Below are 20,374 nucleotides of genomic sequence, written 5' to 3' on the forward strand. Positions count from 1 at the left end.
GGTGTGACAATTTATTTGTCCATTCTTCTTTGATGGAAGTTTGTGCTGCTTTACATTTTCTGCTATTTCAAACAGTCCTGCGGTGAACATCTACTTTAGTTCTCCTGGTATCTGGGCCACAGGTGAGACTGATGCTGCCCCATCAGTGCCAGTGGGCTGATCACACTCCCCAACAGCTCACAGGTCCCAGCGGCTTCCCTCCCCCAACACTCTGGTGTGATCGGTATTTTTGTCAACCTGGTGGATACTTAAAGCATCTCACTATGGCTTTTAATCTGCATTCCCCTGGTCACTAAGGAAGCTGAGCAACTTCTCATATATTTATTACTTATCTAATCTTCCTCTTGGTCAAAGTGCCTGTTCAAATCTTATGTCCACGTTCCAACTGGATCATTTTTTTCTTATTCACTTGTACCAGTTCTTATATGTTCTGGTGTGAACCTTTGTCAGATATGTGTGTTGCAAAATCTTCTTTGATATGCAGAAGTTCTTAATTATAATGTACCTAAATATATTCAAATTTTCCTTTATGTTTTTGAATCATAGAAAATTCTTCCTTCATTTATCATTGTGAAGATATCCTTTTTTTTAAATTTTATTTATTTTTTTTGAAGATATCCTTTTGTATATTGTTGAAATGTTGAGAATATAGTCTCCTATCTTCTCTTCTAAAATTTGCATTTTTGGCTTTTTGCACTTTAAACCAGATGCAACTAATTTTTCTGTATGAAGTGAGGCAGGCAGGAGTCCACTTTGTTTTTTATGTAATTAAATTGTCAGAACATCATTTTTGAAAGGTATCCTTTCCCCAATGCGAAGTCAGCCCTGTCACATATCAAAACTCTGTAAACATATGGGTCTGTTTCTGGGCTCTCAATTCTGCTCAGGTGATCTATTGTCTGTCTCTGTGCCAGTACTACACTGTGTTAATTACTAAAGCTTTACAGTAAGGTAATATTCCTACCTGGCTTCCTTCTTGAGAATTTTTGCTATTCTTTACCTTTTGTCTGTATAGTTTTTATTTGTTTGTTTGGCCCCGCTGTGTGGCTTGCCTGATCTTAGTTCCCTGACCAAGGGATCAAACCTGGGCCAAGGCAGTGAAAGTACCAAGTCCTAACCACTGGACTGCCAGGGAATCCCGCCTGCATAATTTTTAGAATCAACTTGTCGCATTATACAAACACATACAGTGGGCTTCCGACAAGAGTTGCATGGAATCAATAGGTCAATTTGGGACAAATTACACCTTTGTGATACTGAGACTTCCAGCCCATGAGCAAAATATATATCTTCATTTAGTTTATTTCAGTAAAGTTTTATAATTTTCCCCATAAAGGTCCTGCACATTTATATGAGATTTATTCCTAAGGGGTTCATGTTTTCACACTATAACGAAGGGATCCACCTGGTTACATTTTCTGTTGCCCGCATTCTGTGCAGTTCTCTGCACATAGCAATACTGCTACATCTTCTGCTTAATAATTCACTGTTAGATTTCTTTGTTTTCTATGTAGATAACACTGAAAAATGCTTCATTTCTTCTTTTTCAATTCTTAGATGTTTTGTTTCTTTCTCGTGTATTCCTGTGCTAGCTGGTACAATGAAGTCCAGAAATGGGACAGTGGGCACCCTGTCCTGTTCCTCGTCTTAAATGAAATACTTCCAACCTTTCACCATTATGAGGTTTGCTATGTTCTTTTAAAAAAAATAGATACCCCCTAACCAGGTTAAGAAATTCTCCTCTAGTCTTAACGTCTAGGAGCTTTTATCATGAATAGGTGAAGAAGTCTATCAAATCATTTTTCTGCACTGGAGATGGTCATATTTTTCTCCTTTATGTTAGGGTAGTGGCTTATGCTAATTGGCCTCCTAAAGTTAAACCAACCTCTCATTCCTGTGGTAAATCAAATGTGGCCATGACTGATTATACACTATTGAAATCTGGTTGACTAATAATCTGTCGAGTTGTTGCAAGTTGGTCTCTGAATGACATCGCCCTGTGGTTTTCCTCTGTTGCGTTATTTTTATCAGATTTTGGCATCAAGGTTATGGTGGCCTTGGGGAGCATTTCTATAGAGAATCCGTAGTTTGAAAGTTCAGCTGAACTCACTAACTGGGCCTGATGTTTTCTTTGTGATTTTAATTGCTGACTATTTAAAAGTCATAAGACTACTCAGGTTTTCTATTTCCTCTTGGGTCAGTGTTTGTTGCGTTATACTTTTTTTTTTTCCATTATACTTTTCTAGAAATGTATTGGCCTAAAGTTGTTCATGCTATCTTTTTAATCTATGTTGTACTGTGGCTGTATGCCCTTTGTATTCTCCCTCTCTCTCTTCCTTTCCCTCTCTCTCCCCCACCTTCCTCCCTCTCCCCACCCCAATCTTGCCGAGGTTTGCCATTGAGTTAATCTTGTCAAAGAACCAATTTTTTGCTTCACTGATTGTCTCTATCATATGTTTGTTTTCTTTTTTTTTTTAAATAAATTGATTTATTTATTTTTGGTTGCATTAGGTCTTTCTTGCTGCACGGGCTTTCTCTTTGCTGCGGTGTGCGGGCTTCTCATTGCAGTGGCTTCTCTTGTTGTGGAGCACAGGCTCTAGGTGCATGGCCTTCGGTATGGCTCGCGGGCTCAGTAGTTGTGGCTCGCGGGCTCTAGAGCTCAGGCTCAGCAGTTGTGGTACACGGACTCAGCTGCTCTGCGGCACGTGGGATCTTACTGGACCAGGGCTCGAACCCATGTCCCCTGCACTGGCAGGCGGATTCTTATCCACTGCACCACCAGGAAAGCCCCCATATGTTTGTTTTCTATTCATTAATATCTGCTCTTTATATTCTCTCTCTTCTCCTTTGTTTTAGGTTTATTTGCTCTCTCAGTTGGATGATCAATTTTCAGCCTTTCTTTAAAAACACGCACGCGCGTGCGCGCTACACTGTTGTTATTTTAGACAGCTGTGGTTGCCGTGAAAGTGTGCCCCGCAGCACGACTGGCAAAGGGCCTGTTGCTGTGCTGAGCCCACCACTGCTCCTGTGCTGAGGGTCCTGGACTCTGCAGCGGCTTCACCAAGTCAGAGCAGATGCTCAGCGATCAGGGTGTTCCTGCCGGCCTTCTGTCCCTTCTCATCACTAGAAGTTAGAGCTGCATCATAGTCTGACAGCTCTGCCAGCCTCTCCTCACTCCTTCCCAATTTATTTCTAATAATAATAATGTATATTCATCGTCATGTAATAAAATCTAAGAAAATCCTGGTACATTTAATCCCATCTGTATCTTGGATGAACCATGAAAACATCATGCTAAGTAAAAGAAGCCAGACGCAGAAGGCCACCTAACACATGATTCTGCTTCATGGAATGTTTCCAGAATAGGGAAATCCAAAGACAAAAGGAGATAAGTGGTGCCAGTGGAGGAGGCAAGAGGGGGGAGTGACTGGTAATAGGTACGGGGTTTCTTTTTGGGGTGAAGATTTTCTGAAATTAGATAGTGGTGATGGTTGAACAACACTGTGAGTGTATTAAAAGCCACTGAAGGGCTTCTCTGGTGGCACAGTGGTTGAGAGTCCACCTGCCAATGCAGGGGACACAGGTTCGTGCCCCGGTTCGGGAAGATCCCACATGCCGTGGAGCGGCTGGGCCCGTGAGCCGTGGCCGCTGAGCCTGTGCATCCGGAGCCTGTGCTCCGCAACAGGAGAGGCCACAACACTGAGAGGCCCGCGTACCACACACACACACAAAAAAAGCCACTGAATTTTACATTTTTAAATGACTAAAATGGTAGATTTTAATGTTATGTGAATTTTACCTCAATAAAACAATTTAAATAAAAAGTGTAAATAATTTTTAAAAATAGATATTTGGGCCCCTCTAACTCTCCATCACCGCGGTCACCTTCCAAGTCGTTCAGCCAGTGGTGGCGGCCACCTTGTGAACACAGCGCCTTGTCCCACTCCCACACCTGTCCTCCTCTGCAGCCCTGACCACATCACAGCCCACCTGGGGCCCTTCGTGGTTTTCTCACGGCTGCCGAACCTGCCTGCCGCTCTGGCCTCATTGCTCACTCAGCGCCAGCCAGCCCCGCTGGCCCACAGGTCCCTCAAAGGTGCCACCTGCTGTCCCTGTGCTGGCCCTGTGCCCGGACAACTGGGTCCACCCCTCAGATGTCAGCCAGACGCCGCCTCACTGGTGACTCCCTGCCGGCCAGGATGCTCCCACTGCCCTGACCCTTCAGAGCAACCTTGCCCCTCCCCGTTTCAATTATTTCTCCATCCCAGGGTTGGAGACAGGGCATTCCTCTTGGGGTGCTGCCCTGTGCACTGTGGGCTGTGCAGCATCCCTGCTGGACACCTCTGACTTCAATATCGTCCTCAGCTGTGACACCAAATCTGTCCCCATATCTTGTAAGTGTCCCCTGGGGGCAGAGTCATCCCCAGGTGAGGGCCCTGCTCTATACTGGTAGTTCCCAAATCTTTATCTCCAGTACAGATTTCTCTCCTGAGCTTCAGACCTGGGGACCCATCTGTTTCTAGACATTCTCCCCGGGAGAACTGGGATTTTTAAAAAGATGAGTGGAAGGAAATTGACAAATTTGTAACAAAAGCTAATCTGGAAGTACGAACAAATAAAACGATGAGGACAAATAGAGAAGAATAAAAGAACAGTCCCAACAACATAAAAATGGACAAAAATCAAATTGTGTAGTCTATACAACCCTGAAAAGAAATTCTAGACATACTGATGGGAATACAAAGTCAAATTACAGGACAGCAAAAAGGGTTTTTAATCTTAAAGCGTAGGGACAGCAAGGCCAGAAGCTCCGTGCGGTTGACAGTGAAGTCACCTGGGACGCCTTGCCGACAACACCGCACGGCCACAAGCTGAAAACGACCAGCTTAACGGAAAAGGTTGCCAAAGTGGATTACGGAAGAATTTGAAATTCTAGAAAGGCAGAAGTAAAAAAGAACCCAGAAGCTGATACATATTTTTAATAACCCATCATAAACAAAGTAAAAAAACACATTTAGAAAATACTGTCAATGCATAAGGCAAGGGATGAATTTTATTTCCAAAGAGCCCTTTCTGATCAATAATAAAAAGATTAACAATTCCACTGAAACTAAACAAAGGACATGTAAAGTTGCCTCACAGAGAAAGACACAGATAATCATGAACGAACTTGCAATAAGACAGGATTTTAGGTGGGCAAACAAAGCCTTAGAAGCTTTATGGACCCAATGGGATTACTTATGAGAATGAGGAAACAGCACTGCGGGGTATGGACTCTGAGTCGCGCTGCCTGGGGTCCCAACCATGGCTCTGCCACTCGGAGCTGTGTGACCTGGGGCAAGGTCCTTAGTGTCCTTTTTATCGTCCATTAAGGTGGGGAAAGCCCCCACCATATAGAATTTCCATGAGAATTAAATGATCATGTACTTCAGAAGCACTTTAGAACAGGACCTGGATGTGGTAAGCACTATGTTTGTTAAAAACAGTAAGAGCTTTAAAAATATTACGTATTATTCTTTTATCGATATATATTTTTACATTAAATGTGAGAATATTCATGAAACAGTGATTAATCTAAGGAAGACACTGAAAGTGAGTGGAGTTTTAACTTTTTTCCTTTCTGTATTGTATTTACAATTGACTTTTTAAATTTAAAAACATAAAATCATAAGGAAATAGAATACATAGAGGAACAGAATAAAGCAATAGAATAGTATAACAGAATAAAACGGAGTGTGTGTGTATACCTAAATGTAGTGGGTGAGACTTAAGATTTGTGGGAAAGGAAAGATTTGTCAATAAATGGTATTAGAATAATTGGCTTTCAAGTTGGAAGAAAATAAAGTTCTATTATTCTTTTGCTTCTGGCCACAATGAAGTAGCAGGTACTAGATAACCATCCCGTCATAAAAACTGTAAAACTGGGCAAATATATATATGAAACCATTTTCAGACATTAGACAACGGGAAGTGCAGGAAAAAGATTCCTGGAAAAAGAAAAACACGAAGCACACTAGTTCACACTCACCCTGGCCTGTCCGAAGGGGACAATGTTCCAATCGTAGCACGAAGGTGAGGGCACCAAGCAGAGCAGAGTCCTCCTGTCGAGATTACAAGACAGAGGCCAGAGTTCAGGGAAGCCAAGGTGGTGGAATTTGAGGGGCAGACACCAGAGATGAAGGACCGCACAGAGAAAGAGCTCCAGAAATCCATACGGGAGTGCCCTGGGGTCTCTGGCCGAACAGGACCCATGCGTGTGCACAGTAAAAGCCACAAAGTGGGGGTGGGAGGGGTGCCGAGCTGCTGCGACCTGAGCAAATGCCACACTCACGCAGGACAAGGGGCCACCCGAGTCCTAACAAGTAGAGTAGAACACCTTGCTGAACACTCAGGCAACTCAGCAGAGGCCCAGAAAGGCCACATCATGAGATGTGTAGAGTCAAACTTGTCCTAGAATAAAGGCTACTTTACACCTTCCCCCAAAAAAGCTTTAAAAGAAAAGGCTTGAGATGATCAGCTTGATCTAAAAGTCAAGTAATTATTTGCCAGAACAAAGCCCAATACTCTCCAGAGACAGAAAACAAAATCCAGACACTTAACGCAAGATTCATACTGTCCAGCATCCCATTAAAACTGATCGGACATGAAAAGAAGTGCAGAAAGACATAACTAGGAGAAAGGTCAGTCAACAGAAACAAAACCAGCTATGACAGAATCAACACACAGAGATTAAAAACAGCCAGTGTAAGTGTGTTCGAAGAGTTAAGGGAAAACATGAATAAAATGAGATAACAGATAGTGAATCTCAAGAGATACTGAAGCTATAAAGAACCAAATGGCATGTCTACAATGGAAAATCATCATATCTAAAATGAAAATTTCACTGGATGGGCTTAATAGAAGATGTGACACTGCAGAACCACCACTGATTTTTCATCGGAAAGAAAGCAGTCCAGAAGACAATGGGATTGCATCTTGAAAGTGCTGAAACGAAGGTGAAAGGTGAAACGAAGATACTTTTGAACAAAAGATGAGACAATTCTTTGCTAGAAAGATCTGTGCTTAAAATGTTTATTTAAGCTCTTTCAGGCTAAAGAAAATGACAGTAGTTGGAAATTTCGATCTACAAAAAGGAATGAAGAGCACCAGAAATTGTAAATGTATATAAATGTAAAATACCTTTTCTCTCATTCTTTAACTTCTTTAAAAGACAACTGAACTTCTTGATTTTACAGCATAAAAGTGAATCTTAATGCATGCCGATTAAAAAAAAAAAAAGTCACTTATGAGGCCATAAGACCCCAGGAAGGAATGCAGACAGTGACAAGATAATCTATTACAATGTAGGAGACAACCTCACTGAAGGGGTGGGGGAAGGGGCTAACCTAAGTGACCTTGGAAATGAGTGGGTCCATAAGAGTAAAGCAAATGGAGCTGCACGTGAACACTGTCTCTGGTCAATAAGGTTGTTTCCCGTAGGGAACTGGTTACTGGTTACTCTGATACAGCTACGCATGTATCCTGGAACTGAACAACTGCGTAAATAGACGGTGGAGAGAGCTGGGTTTCTCACGGCTGGAGCAAAAGCCTACAGATAAGCAAGGACAGGAGGCTATGATGATCCACGTTTTTATCCTAATGTAGACACAGATAGGTACATACAGAAACATTTGTAGATTTGTGTATATGTACACACATATATTTCTTTCCCCCGTCAACTGAGAGGGCCTTTCAGAAAAGACACCCCAGGGCTTCCCTGGTGGCACAGTGATGGAGAGTCCGCCTGCCGATGCAGGGGACACGGGTTCGTGCCCTGGTCCGGGAAGATCCCACATGCCGTGGAGTGGCTGGGCCTGTGAGCCATGGCCACTGAGCCTGCGCTCTGCAACGGGAGAGGCCGCAACAGTGAGAGGCCCGTGTACCGCAAAAAAAAAAAGAAGAAAGAAGAAAGAATAAAAGACACCCCAGTAGCAACAAGCACCCCAGCACCCAGATCTTGGTTTCTAACACCATCCCCCAATGAAAGAAATCAGGGCTCCATGGAGAAGTGGCTAAGTCTAGGACTCAGGCAGAAAATAAACAAAATGAGCCTGAAGCATCTCACAGTGCCACAAAGTAAGGAAGTGCTTGGAGGCACACACAAACACAACCCACATTGATGAGGGTGTCAGTGGTAAACAGGAGACACATGAAGAGCTCCTAATGGCCAAAGCTGCAACAATTTGAGCAGATAATACGTAAATAAACACCCAAAATATAAAATGAATACCCATGAGCCCGTACTGATAAAAATGACTGAAACAAATTAATAAATGAGCCAGAAGAGACAAATCTCAAGTGCAGAGGAATTCCAAATAATTTATGTAGATACTCTATCCCAAAGGAGAGGGGCCCTAACCCCAGACCTCAGGTGTGGCAGGGCCTAGAGCCCTCCTTCTAGGAAGCAGGATGGAAAGGGAGGAAAGAGTGGCAGAAATCTGACAAGCACACCTCAGTGAGGTGATCAAGACCCACATCAAGTCATAAATCATGTTGATAGGATTATTTTTATGTGACAGGACAAAAATGGCACCTTATCTCTGTGGTCTTCCTCCCAATAGCCCATAACGTCAGTCCTATCATAAGAAAAACATTAGACAGATTCCAATAGTGGGACATCCTAAGAAACACTTGACCGGTACTCCTCTAGACTGTCAAGATCATCAGGAATAAGTAAAACTGCCACAACCAAGAGGAGCCTAAGGAGACCTGACAGCTAAACACAATGAGATATCATGGAAGGAATCCTGGAAATAGAAAAGACCTTAGGTAAAATTTAAGGAAATCTGAGTAAGCTATGGACGTTGGTCAATAACAATGTATCAATATTAAATAATTAATTAATTATAACAACTATACCATATGCTAATAAGATGTATTTGGAAATCTGCACTATCTTCTCGATTTTTCTATAAATCTAAAAATATTCTTTAAAAAGTCTATTTTTTAAAAGATAATTGGCCAGATTAAACACAATCCCTGTCAGAATCACAGTTGGCTTCTTTGTAGAAACTGATAAACTGGTCCTAAAGTTCATATGGAAACTCAAAGGACCTAGAATAGCCCAAAAAATCTTTCAGAAGAAGAAAAAAACTGGAGTACTCACACTTCTCTATTTCAAAGCTCACTACAAAACTACACTCATTAAACCAGTATGATATTGGCACAAGAATAGACATATAGATCAATGGGATAGAATTTAGAGTCCAGGAATTAACCCAATATCTACGGCCAACTGATCCTTGACAAGGCTGCCAAGACCATTCCACGGGGGAAGAATAGCTTCTTTAACAAATGGTGCTGGGGGCTTCCCTGGTGGCACAGTGGTTGAGAATCTGCCTGCCAATGCAGGGGACACGGGTTCGAGCCCTGATCTGGGAAGATCCCACATGCCGCGGAGCAACTAAGCCCATGCGCCACAACTACTGAGCCTGCGCTCTAGAGCCCGTGGGCCACAACTACTAAAGCCAGCGCACCAGCCCGTGCTCTGCAACAACAGAAGCCACCACAATGAGACGCCCATGCACCACAACAAAGAGTAGCCCCCGCTTGCCACAACTAAAGAAAGCCCGAGCCAAGCAACGAAGACCCAACGCAGCCAAAAATAAATATATAAATAAATTTATTTTTAAAAAAGCAAAAAAAAAACAATGCTGGGAAAAGTGAATGTCCACCTGCAAAACGATGAGGTGGGACCCCTACCTCACACCTATACAAAAATTAACTCAAAATGTGTCAAAGACTAAATAGTAGCTAAGACATAAATAGTAAGAGCTAAAACTATGAAACTCTTAGAAGGGAACCAAGGTATAAATCTTTGTGATCTTGGATTAGGCAACAGTTTCTTAAATATGGCACCAAAAGAACAAGTAACAAAAGAAAAAAATGGGTAAATTGTACTTTATCAAAATTAAAATCTTTTGTGCTTCAAAAGACACCATCAAAAAAGTGAAAAGACAACCTACTGAATGGGAGAAAATATTTGCAAATCACATATCTGACAAGTAATTGCTATCTGGGATATATTTAAAAAAAAAAAAAACTCTTCCCACTCAATAATAAAAAGAGAACTCTACTTAAAACTGGGCAAAGGATATGAATACGTGTTTCTCCAAAGAAGACACACAAATGATCAATAATAAGAACATTGAAAAATGCTTGACATCACTAGTCATCAGGGAAATGCAAACCAAAACCACAGTGAGGTACCACTTCACACCCACTGGGACGGTTCAAGTAAAAACTACAGATAACAAGTGTTGATGAGGATGTGGAAAAATCAAAACCTTCATACACTACTGGTGAGGGCTGCAAGACAGTTTTGGATACAGCTTGGCAGTTCTTTTAAAGGTTAAATGAGAGTTTCCACACGACCCAGCATTTTCAATCCTAGGTATATATCCAAAAGACATCTACACAAAAACAAATACATGAATGCGTATAGCAGCTTTACTCATAAGAGCCAAAGAGTGGAAACAATCCACATCAACTGACAACCCATCCACGTAACAGAATATTTATCATTTGGCCAGAAAAAGGAAGGACCGGCACATGGTACAACACGGATGAACCTCAAAGACACGATGCTCAGTGGAAAAAGCCACAGAAGACCGCAGCATTATATGAAATGTCCAGAATAGGCAAATCTACATAGACAGAAAGTAGATTAGAGGTTGTCTGGGGCTGGGGGGAGGGGGGACTAGGGGAGAAACGGCTGCTAATGGGCCCAGGGTTCTTCCTGGGGTCACAACAACGTTAAATTTGATTGTGATGATGGTTGCATGTAATTGTGGACATGCTAAAAAACCACTGAATGGTAAGCTGTAAAAGGATATGGGATCGTATGGTATGTGCTTATATTTCAATAAAGCTGTTACTGAATACAAAAAAAGAAACCAGTGAGAAAATGAGTAGACAAGGTACAAATTAAGAATAATAACAATAATTGGCTAAATAAAGCAAAAACAATAACAACGACTTGGGGTATAAACTATAGGGACTAAAATGTATGACAACTGGGGAAACGGGATTGTTCTGCTGTGCAGCTCTCACATCAGCTGTAATATGGTTAGCACCTCGGGAGAGCAGACTGGCCAGCGGAAGATGCAGAATGCAAATCCTACAGCAGTTACTAAAAAACGAAAACAAAAAGGGTAGAGCTAATAAGCCAACGCGGTAGGAACGATGGATTATACAAACACACTCAATACAAAAGACGGCAGAGGAAGGGGGAAAAGGAACAAAGAACAAACAAGGTAGGCAGAAAATAGCAAAATGGTGGATTTAAATTTTAGAAAACCCAGCTGTTCCAGGACGGGGGCAGGCAAGGTACCAACGAGCCCGGGACGTCTTGTGCCATAAAGTAAGATGTGCTCACTGAGCAAACGAGGCAATCTCAAAAAGGTGCCACCAGTCCAACCTTCGACATTTTTAGCACCTGAATAATGAGAGTAACAGACTATAACCCGCTGGATGAAGTAGAAAATCATGAGTCCGTACTCCCACAAATAACCGGAAAGTATGAAAAGGATGGGATCTGTTTCCTGCAATGAGAAAAACAAAGCTGGTGGGAAAGGTGGCTGAATCTCAATCAAATGACTCAAGTCTGCATTAACAATAAACGGACCAAACCCAACTTGTGGGCCACCTGATAGGACGCAGGAGGACACAGCACCACTTCTGCGATGTTCCTGCCAAAGATGGCAGCCCTGGACCTGATCCTGAGGAAACACAAACTGAGGACGTTCTACAAGAAAACCGACCGTCATCTTCACGCGCCGAGGCCGTGAAAACCAGGCAGACAGGCTTGCTCCGGACAGAAATAACGAAAGACACGACAACCACCCAGAACAGCAGGCTGAACCGGGCCCGCCTGCTCCGAGGGCGGGAGCTGCCTGGGACTTGATGGTCAGTGCCAGGTCAGAGCAACGTCGTCCCGGAGCTGGCGGTGCACCCAGTCACGCAGCAGAACAGCCTCGTTTGCAGGGACGACGGAGCATCAAGGTGGCAGTTTGTTCCCCAGTGATTTAAAGAGAAAAGTTGCCTGTACTGGGCTTGCAGTTTTCTGTAAATTTGAGATTGTTTCAAAATTTAAAAACTGTATGTTAAGCCAAAGAAGCCAGACACAATGGAGTATGCTGTGATTCCAATTATAGAAAATTCTAGAACAGGAGATGTTCATCTATAGTGTCATGGGTAGATAAGTATCTCCCGTGGCAGGCAGGGTGGACCACAAAGGGGCACCAGGGGATTCTGGGGTAATGAAGACGGTCATTATGTCTTCGTTGTGGCAGTGGCTACATGAGTATAGACATTTGCCAAAACACATGAAACAAAATGGGTGCATTTTACGATACATAAATGTTATCTCGATAAAGATGATTTTTAAAGCTTAAAAAACCCCATCAGTCTTTTTTGTAGGAATTGATATGTCGATTCTAAAAATTTTTTTTTTTCCCGGTACGCGGGCCTCTCACTACCGGGGCCCCTCCCGTTGCGGAGCACAGGCTCCGGATGCGCAGGCCCAGTCCACGGGATGTGGGATCCTCCCGGACAGTGGCATGAACCCGTCCCCTGCATCGGCAGGCGGACTCTCAACTACTGCGCCACCAGGGAAGCCCGATTCTAAAATTTATATAAAAATAGAAAGAGCCAAAAGAGTGAAATACAGTCAGCCCTCGTGCACACGGGTTCCACATCCGTAGATGTGAGGGACCTGAGCATCTGTGGATTTTTGGTATCCACGGAGGGTCCTGCGACCAAGGCCCCAAGGACACTGAGGGACAACTGTCACCATCTTCAGGAATAAGAACAAAGTCGGAGGCCTTACACTACACATGACTCTAATACTTAAAATGAAGCGACAGTAATAAAGACAGTATGATGCTGGCATAAAGACAGGCAACCAGATCTATGGAAAAGAATAGCCCGGGGGCTTCCCTGGTGGCGCAGTGGTTGAGAGTCCGCCTGCCGATGCAGGGGACACAGGTTCGTGCCCGGTTCCGGGAAGATCCCACGTGCCGCGGAGCAGCTGGGCCCGTGAGCCATGGCTGCTGGGCCTGCGCGTCCAGAGCCTGTGCTCCGCAGCAGGAGAGGCCACAGCAGTGAAAGGCCCGCGTACCGCAAAAAAAAAAAAAAAAAAAAAAAGAATAGCCCGGAAATAAAGATGCACACAGCAGGTAATGGTCTACAAAGGAGCCAGCACAACTCAACGGGAGAAGGAAATCTTCTCAAAAAATTACAGCTGAAGCTGAAACAACTAGATACCCACGTCAGAAAAAAAAAAAAAGTGTATCTCTATCTACCTCAGTCTACTGATGAAAATTAGTTTAAGATGGGTCATATGCCAAAATATTAAACCTAAAACTATCATGCTTTAGAAGAAAGCAAGAGGATACCTTCTCAGCATTGGGGCAGCAAAGACACTGACAGAGAAAATACTAACCAAGGAGGAAAAAAGGTAAATTGGGCGTGCTCAAAATTTTCAACTGTTCCTAAGATAATGAACGAAAGGTTACAGATGAGAGAAAATATTTAAGTACCTCTATGTGACAAAGGACGTACGTGCACTAGAACATGTAAAGAACCCCTACACTCAGTAATGGAAAGATAGGCCAATTAAAAAATGCACAAAAGACTTAACAGGCACTGGGCAAAAGAAGACACACAGGTGGACAACAAGTTTCTAAAAGGTGCCCAGCACGAGTCACCAAGGGATGCAAATCAGAACCACAGTGAGATGCCACCAGGACAGGCAGATTAAAAAGACCAACACTCAACCTGACCCAGCAAGTCCATTTCTAGGAATTTACCTGAGACAAACAGACTGGTACAAGGATGCTCACAGCAGCTTTATTAATAATAGCCCCAAACTGGAAACAACACAGATGTGCATGCCCAGGAGAATGGATAAAGAAATTTGGTATATTCCTACTGTGGAATGCTCCTCAGCAATAAAAAGGATGGATGAACCGGTGCTTTATGAAATGTGAACAAAAGAACAGCTAAGTAAGAGATGCTGGACAGAAGGAGTAACCTACGTGTCCCGCATACATAAGGTATAGAACACGGAATGAATGCGTCTCGGAGGCAGGGACCAGCTCGGAAGCACAGGAAGAGATTTCCCGGGGGATGGGTAGAGTCTGTATCTCGATAAGGAATGGGTTACACAGGCAAAGGCATTGGCCAAAACTTACTGAGTTGTACGCAAAAGAGCCATGCATCTCACGGTATACAAATTATTCCTCAATTTTAAAATCTTATATTTATTATTTCAAACTATATACCAAATAAATTCCACCTGGATTCAAGAGCTAAACTTGCAAATAAAATACTAGGAAATTGTACTGGAGAATATTTTTATAATTTGGAGGTGGAGGTCTTTCTAAATACAGTACAGAATCAGAAATCACAAGACAGATTTTACCACATAAAAATTTAGGTTCAGCAATATATAAAGAGCCCATACAAATCAATAAGAGAAATATAAACAACACAATAAAATTTTACAAGGCAATTCACACAGGAGGAAAGCCCCACCTGTAATAAATAAGACAGACATTCGCGTTTATCAGTAACCAAACAAGTGTGAAGTAGCACACTGATCATTCTTCCTCTAGACATTAGAAAAAGAAGTCCGACAGTGCTCAGTGCTGGACGTGGGGAAATTCACCCTCTTCGAGGAGGCAGAAATCAGCACACGTCTTAGGAATGGGGTTTTGGCGACAGATTCCAAAATGTGGCTCTGCAGTGCCCTTTGGTCTCTTCTCTAAGAGGGTAATTGCACAAGTAGAAAAAGATGACGCTCAGAATTCTTTCCGGCCCCGTGGAAACAGATGCAGCTGTCAGGGAGGAGTGGGTGGGAGAGGCCCACTGTCCAAAGTTGGCAGGGCGGGGGACACCCCCAGGCAGGCGGGAGGCAGTGACAGGTTTGCCTTTGAGGAGTAAGTACAGCCGGGTGAGACCCTCACGCTCCAGCCACGTGTGCCCCGCCACCGTGGGAGTCCCCCCTGGCCTGCCTCCCACCCACCGGCCAGCCCTTCAGAGCCTCATATCTGCAGTCAGCGTCCCATGGAGCAGAGACCCAGGCCTATCCCCCAGGCCTGCCAGCAGGATTGGTGGGGGAGCATCTTGCCAGCGCTGAGGGGCACCACACAGCCCCCAGGACAGGCTGACAAAGGAAGCAGCCCAGCACCCACTGCCGAGACGGCACCTCGTGGGGGCCCTCACCCCACAGACCTCCCCAGCACCCTAAAGGTTTGCAACTAGACTGTCTTGATTCAACAGACAGTTGTTTGGACACCAGCACTGGCCCAGCACATAACAGGTGGACCGCCAACACACAAGGACCTTCGTCCCCTGCAGTCCCCTGGGCTTGGAGCCCGAGGGCTGGGCTGGGGGAAGGCACACAGGGCTGGTGGGTCTCGGGGCCTGAAAACCAGCTGCAGGTGGGCCCTCCCCGCCAGCACAGCCCCTCCTGTGGTCCTGTTGCCCTCAGAAGAGAAAGGCAGTGAGCCCTGAGGACCCAGCCCAAGTCCTCCGGGAAGAAAGGGCTCTTCGGGCGGACCAGTCACAGCTCAGGCTCCTGGCTCCGCACATCGGGCCTTATCCACGTCCACAGGGAAGCCACCCTGTTTGCGCTGTTTGCAAAATGCAGGTTCTGGATAAATGTCTGAAAATGTCTAACTGAATGACGTCTGTGTATAAAAAATAGAGCATTCAAGCTGCTTCTTGTGTTCGGAGGCTCCCGATGAGTTTTGGGACTGGAGGTTCCGGCAGGAGGAGAGGGCCCAGCCTTACCACGTCCAGACACAGATCTGATTCCAGACCTCCGTCAGCCTCCTGAGAGCTTGGCACACACAGACGTGCCCCCCACGCACACGCACAGGCACACGCACGCACAGGCTGCCTGGGGAGGGGCGGGCCGTGTCCTCTCTGCAGGGATGAGTGGGGGTGTCAGGTCCACCTTCTCAGACTCGGCACAGGGCTGGGCCTGCCCACTGGTCCCCGGGGCCGTGTGGGACCCCACGAGCACCGCACCCCAAGGGAAACACGGGTATTTTGCAGAAACCAGTTGAAACATGATACCATGATGAAACCTCATTTAAAGTACTTCTTTTTTTTTTTTTTTATTGATTTCATTGAAAACAGAACAAGAAATGGTCTGAGCCAAAAGACTGCTCTTAGAACTTGTCAAAAACATTTCAACAGAAAAAATAAACATGACTGCATTATGAATGTTTTAGAAGAGTCGCACAAAAAAACCCACTGTTACTGCACTAATTACAGTATTTAAAAAAGTATATGCCAAAAAAAAGTATATGACCTGGCAGGCCATCACACAAAAGGTGATGGCAAATTTATTCACACTACAAGACTAACATTTTAAAAAAAGTTTTCTCCTGCATTTTATTCTAAAATCACTTTGTTCTCTTTATACAGTTGATAGTTTATTTTCACATGGTGAGTAGAAACCACACCAGAATCAGCACCGTTGTCTGTGTTTTCTGTTTTTTATTTTTTGTTTGTCCTAATGTCCAATAATGGTAGAAAATAAATCAGTTTATTCATCATCAGAGCGTGTGGCTTAGAAATCAACAGAAGGTGCCGGCCTCACGGCACTCGCAGGGCAGGTGTGGGTCCTCCGTGGGCCGTGGCCCTCCTGCACCCCCAGACCGCTTCCTCGAAAAGAAACACGTTAGAGGTCTGGTATATAGAACTAGATATAGGATTTCTTTAAAAAGCAAACCCACGTTTTCTCCAAGGTCAGTGGCAGCTCGGCCCTGACCTCTCAGGAGCGGTGGGGACAGGGTCTGCGCGGCCCCAGGAGCCGGCACCAGCCCCTCGGGCTGCGGGTGGGTGACGGTGGCTTTGGCGGGGCCACACGGAGGGGTCTGGGTCGACAGGACACTGCCCACAAGCCCAGCGGTGGGTCAGGAACGACGGAGAGCAGAGGGGAAACGAGAAACGTGGAAACGACAAAATCACCATCAGAAACTCACGGGCGACACCAGTGCAGAGTCCCAGAGCGCCCACCGCGCAGCCCGGCCCCGCCAGCACCAGGCCGGGACCTCAGACGTCGTCGTGTGCGCTTCTCCTTTTCTCCCCGAACCGCAGCGTGAACGGCATCCGCTTGGGCGCCCGGGCCGCGGCTCTCTCTCATAGCGGGTCAGCGGGGGAGGAGCTGGTGTCGGGCAGCCCGTCCTCCTGGGCGGCCTGGGCGCCGGCCTGCCGCTGGGCCAGGGCGGCGCTGGAGTGCCGGCACTTGGGGGAGCCACAGCGGCAGCTGAACAGCTTGCCTTTGATGTCCCAGAAGCGCTCCCCGTAGTCAAACCTGGGGGGAGAACAGAGCTGGGCGGGGGTCCGGGCCCACCAGCACCTCCCGGGAGCCGGGCCCACCTAGCCCCGCCCGAGCCGTCCAGTCTGGGGCAGGTAGCACGTGCGCCTGGCGGGCACCTACCCCAGCTGCTCCCCGGCCTCGATCAGGCGGGTGCTGAAGAAGGCGATCCTGGGGAAGCGCAGGTCCTGGTGGGACATGAAGACGCGCACGGGCACCAGGTTGGGCTCGCAGTGGTGGTTGATGAAGCGGCTGACGTTGCCATAGAAACGCGCATCGATGCAGTACAGCTCTCCGTCCTGGGGGAGACACGCACTGAGCGTCCCAGGAGGGCAGGCGTGGGCACCGCCACTGCCACGCAGCGGACGCCACCCTCTCCTCCCCCTCTCTCGTGGGGCTTCAACTCCGGGGGTGAAAACGAGCACAAACATGGATAATCTATGTGGCTGGCACCGTCCCATCCGACGCTCTGATGCTGTCAGCACCAGGACAGAGGAGGACAGCGTTATGGGAACCACGTGGGGTGGCTAAGGGGCCACATGGTCCTGTAAGGACCACCGGGCAGCACAACTCCCCAGGGACCTGGTGATGGAGGAGCAGGGGTTCAACTTAGCAGGAGTGGGAGACGCAGGGGGCACTGGGCAGGGGGACAGAGGGGACAGGGGGACAGAGGGACGGGGGGCAGAGAGGCAGAGGGACACGGGGACGGGGGGCAGAGGGACGGGGGGCGGAGAGACAGAGGGACGGAGGGCAGAGGGGCAGAGGGACAGGAGACAGAGGGACGGGAGGCAGAGTGACAGGGGAGTAGAGGGACAGAGGAGCAGAGATGTAGAGGGACAGAGGGGCAGAGGGACAGGGGGGCAGAGAGGCAGGGGGCAAAGGGGCAGAGGGGCAGTGGGACAGTGGGAGGGAAGCTGCCAGGTTGCTCACGAGGGGACTCAGAAAACCACAGACCCTTTAGGAGAGAGAGGAGCCCCGGGACCGGGGTCCCAACCGTGCCTCTGGCACTGCTGCCGCGGTAACAACACAGGGCAGAAGGGGCTGAGCTGACCGTGAGAAAGGGGCCTGGTCTAACCATCCAAGCCGTGGGAAAGAGTTTTCTCTGGAAGGATCCAGAGCACAAGATCGACCCAAAGTCAGAGGGGCCACACGGCGAGGACACCCACCCAGAACCGAACCCCTGAGTGAGCAGCAAGCAAACCCCCCCAGAGCACCACCATGCCATCGGCCACTGCGGTCTGACCCTCACGCCAGCGGCCAGGGGGCCAGGGGGCCAGGGAAGAGCCTCAACTATACTGATTTTCTCCCCCTTTCTGTGTCTTTATCCATAAAGACAAGAGTGAGAAATCCTTGGATGAAGTGAAACATGTTTTCACTTTTTCTCTTTTCTTTTTTCCTAAGCTGAACAAGAGACTAAAGGAGCAGCACAAAGGGGTGGGTGAGAAGCACGTGCCCGTGTGATAAAGGAAGGAGGCCCTGGGCTGGACCCCAAGCAGCGAAGGGCCGTGCGGACACCGCCTCTACCACCCAGGGGCGCGAGGCGACCCAGACACCCCCTCCCCCCTGGGTCCCTAAAGGGAGCCCCTGTAAGGGTCCCGCATGGAGACCCTGCCCAGAGCCTGCAGGACCCACAGGTGGCCCCCCAGGGACACCAAGGCTTCCTGGGGGACAAGTGGGGGTTCTGCCCACTGGTCCCTGGCCCTGGGCCCCCGCCATGCTGCCCACACTTCCCAGGAGTTATGTCCTGAGCCCTTGGTCACTGGCCTGCACCAAGCGGGGGCCACCCATCCTGAAGACCTGACCATTCCCCTCTATGAGGACCCTGCGTCCCTCCTGCGACAAGCAGCCTTTCTCGGTCTTTAAGATGTGTCCTTTCAGATGTATGTGCTGCTTTTTTAAAGCTTCTCTGATCCAGAAACCACCCACACCTGGTTCTGAGGCAAAAATACTGTGGGGAGGGAGCCCCACGCCCACACGAGCCACCCACATCATGACTCTGAGAGGCTGAGGGCGTGAGGGCACCCGGGTTAACCAGGGGACTCGAGAAGAGGCTTGAAGCGAGAAGAGGAGATGGGGACAGAGCAGGTGTTTGGAAGGTTCCAGAACAGCAAGGAGAGGGACAGACTCAGCAGCATGAGGACAGGTGATCAGACCCAGGAAACACCTGGAAGGCAGAACCGGAAAGGTTCCTGATGCCTCAAATGGTGGGTGGGGGAGCGAGGCACGGGCAGATGGCCCAGTGGGTATGGGCACTCTGACATGCCAACACTCGGGGACACACAGGCCTGAGCTGGAACGGCTGGGGGACGTGCTGCATCCGTGGCTTTTTACGTGCCCAGAACGAAAGACCCATGGGGCAAGACTGAAGAGGGCTACCTGCTCGGGTCCAGGAGGAGTGGACCAGAGCAAGCAGGAGACCCACACAGCTGGGGGCCGGGGCTGAGGGCCCAGAGTCAGCGGCACTCGGGTTGCCAGGACCCTCCCAGGGGCACAGCCCGGTGTGCGGGGCTGAAGAGACGGAAAGGCCAGGGGTCAAAGGCAGCGGTCGCAGCAACAGGAGGAGAGAGGGTGGCCACTGGAGGGATGTCCCTATGGGGGCCAGGGGCTGGCAGCGGTCCAGGAGCTGCTCAGGGGAGGAGCTGAGAAACAAGCACAGCAATCAGACAGTGTAACTCCACGTCTTAGAATCTGATAATTAAGAAACGGGCTTGGAATCTGCAGTGTTTTTACAGAAGCACCAGCCAGAGCAGTCTGGAGACAGAAAGCTCCTCCCAGACAGGTAAGCAGGGAACGTGGAGAGGCCTGTGTGGGGCCCCCTTGGGGCCCCCAGGAACGCCCCCTCCGCCCCTCCCCGGACAGCGTCCGCACATGCCCCATCTGTCAAAGGATGTTGGTGAGAATCAGAGCGCTGACCTGTGGTCAGGCAAGCTGCCTGGTCTGCGGAGACTCGAGACAGCCTGACAGAGCATTTCAGAAAAAGCAACAAAGAAAACGCCTCGT

General features: G+C 47.4%; 1 protein-coding gene across 5 annotated transcripts in view; it reads right to left on the reverse strand.

Moving 5' to 3' along the window:
• Positions 1–15,665: 15,665 nt before the first annotated feature.
• Positions 15,666–20,374, reverse strand: part of EHMT1 (euchromatic histone lysine methyltransferase 1) — a 147,456-nt gene continuing 142,747 nt past the window's right edge. For 3 of the 5 annotated variants that reach the window (XM_032634348.1, XM_032634345.1, XM_032634346.1), the window contains exons 26-27: positions 17,498–17,673; positions 15,667–17,371 (exon numbers count right to left, since the gene is read on the reverse strand). In XM_032634348.1, the coding sequence (XP_032490239.1) occupies positions 17,197–17,371; positions 17,498–17,673 (351 nt within the window). In that variant the 3' untranslated portion in view covers positions 15,667–17,196. Of the gene's footprint in view, positions 17,372–17,497; positions 17,674–20,374 lie in introns of all 5 variants that reach the window. The other 2 variants (XM_032634349.1, XM_032634347.1) reach the window with 2 other exon arrangements.

This window comes from Phocoena sinus, chromosome 6, assembly GCF_008692025.1.
Source record: "Phocoena sinus isolate mPhoSin1 chromosome 6, mPhoSin1.pri, whole genome shotgun sequence".
NCBI classification, from domain to species: Eukaryota; Metazoa; Chordata; class Mammalia; order Artiodactyla; family Phocoenidae; genus Phocoena; species Phocoena sinus.